The 605-nt window shown below is 59.7% G+C and overlaps 1 protein-coding gene across 1 annotated transcript in view; it reads left to right on the top strand.

Annotated features, from left to right (window-relative positions):
- Positions 1 to 214: 214 nt before the first annotated feature.
- Positions 215 to 605, top strand: part of LOC124657285 (probable inactive purple acid phosphatase 1) — a 3,789-nt gene continuing 3,398 nt past the window's right edge. The window contains exon 1 of the mRNA XM_047195859.1: positions 215 to 427. Coding sequence (XP_047051815.1) covers positions 215 to 427 — 213 coding nt within the window. The remainder of the gene's footprint in view (positions 428 to 605) is intronic.

Raw genomic sequence — 605 nt, 5'->3', positions numbered from 1 at the left:
TCCCTGACGTACATGACATTACCGCGCAGCGTCTGCTCATACGCATTTCTGCCACACTAATGGACCGCGTTTACGTATACATAGACATGCCGATCACTATGCGTTAGACTTCTAGTCTTGGTACAGACGTACGACGCTGTTCCAGACGGAAAGCGAACGTTTGCCTTTGGGGCCGCTGGAGATGCCCTTATAAGAAAGATCGAGCCGCTGTCCAATGCTTGGTCGACCCGGAGCTGAGCTCTCACACGAACGCCAGCGACATGAGGGGGGCGGCCTCCTCTTTGTGGCACTCGCCCTCGCCTTCGCCGTGTGCCGCGTCGCCGGGCACGGCGTGCATCCGCTGTCGCGCATCGCCGTCCACCGCGCCCGCGTCGCGCTGGACGCGTCCGCCGCGGTGAGGGCCTCGCCGAAGCTCCTCGGCTCGCGGGTACGTAATCGTATCCTTTCCTTCGCTTCAGTGCCAACCCTGCTCTTGCTGTGACATGGTTGGTCGGAGCCTCTGGAGGTTGCCATTCCCTGATAAATTCCGCAGAATTTGCTTCATGTTGAAATCGTTATCGTTGAGGTTCACGCTGCCTGGAGCGCGCGTGCCTGCACTACGGCAC

This window comes from Lolium rigidum, chromosome 5 (assembly GCF_022539505.1).
Source record: "Lolium rigidum isolate FL_2022 chromosome 5, APGP_CSIRO_Lrig_0.1, whole genome shotgun sequence".
NCBI classification, from domain to species: domain Eukaryota; kingdom Viridiplantae; phylum Streptophyta; class Magnoliopsida; order Poales; family Poaceae; genus Lolium; species Lolium rigidum.
This window is presented reverse-complemented; position numbering and strand designations above follow the sequence as displayed.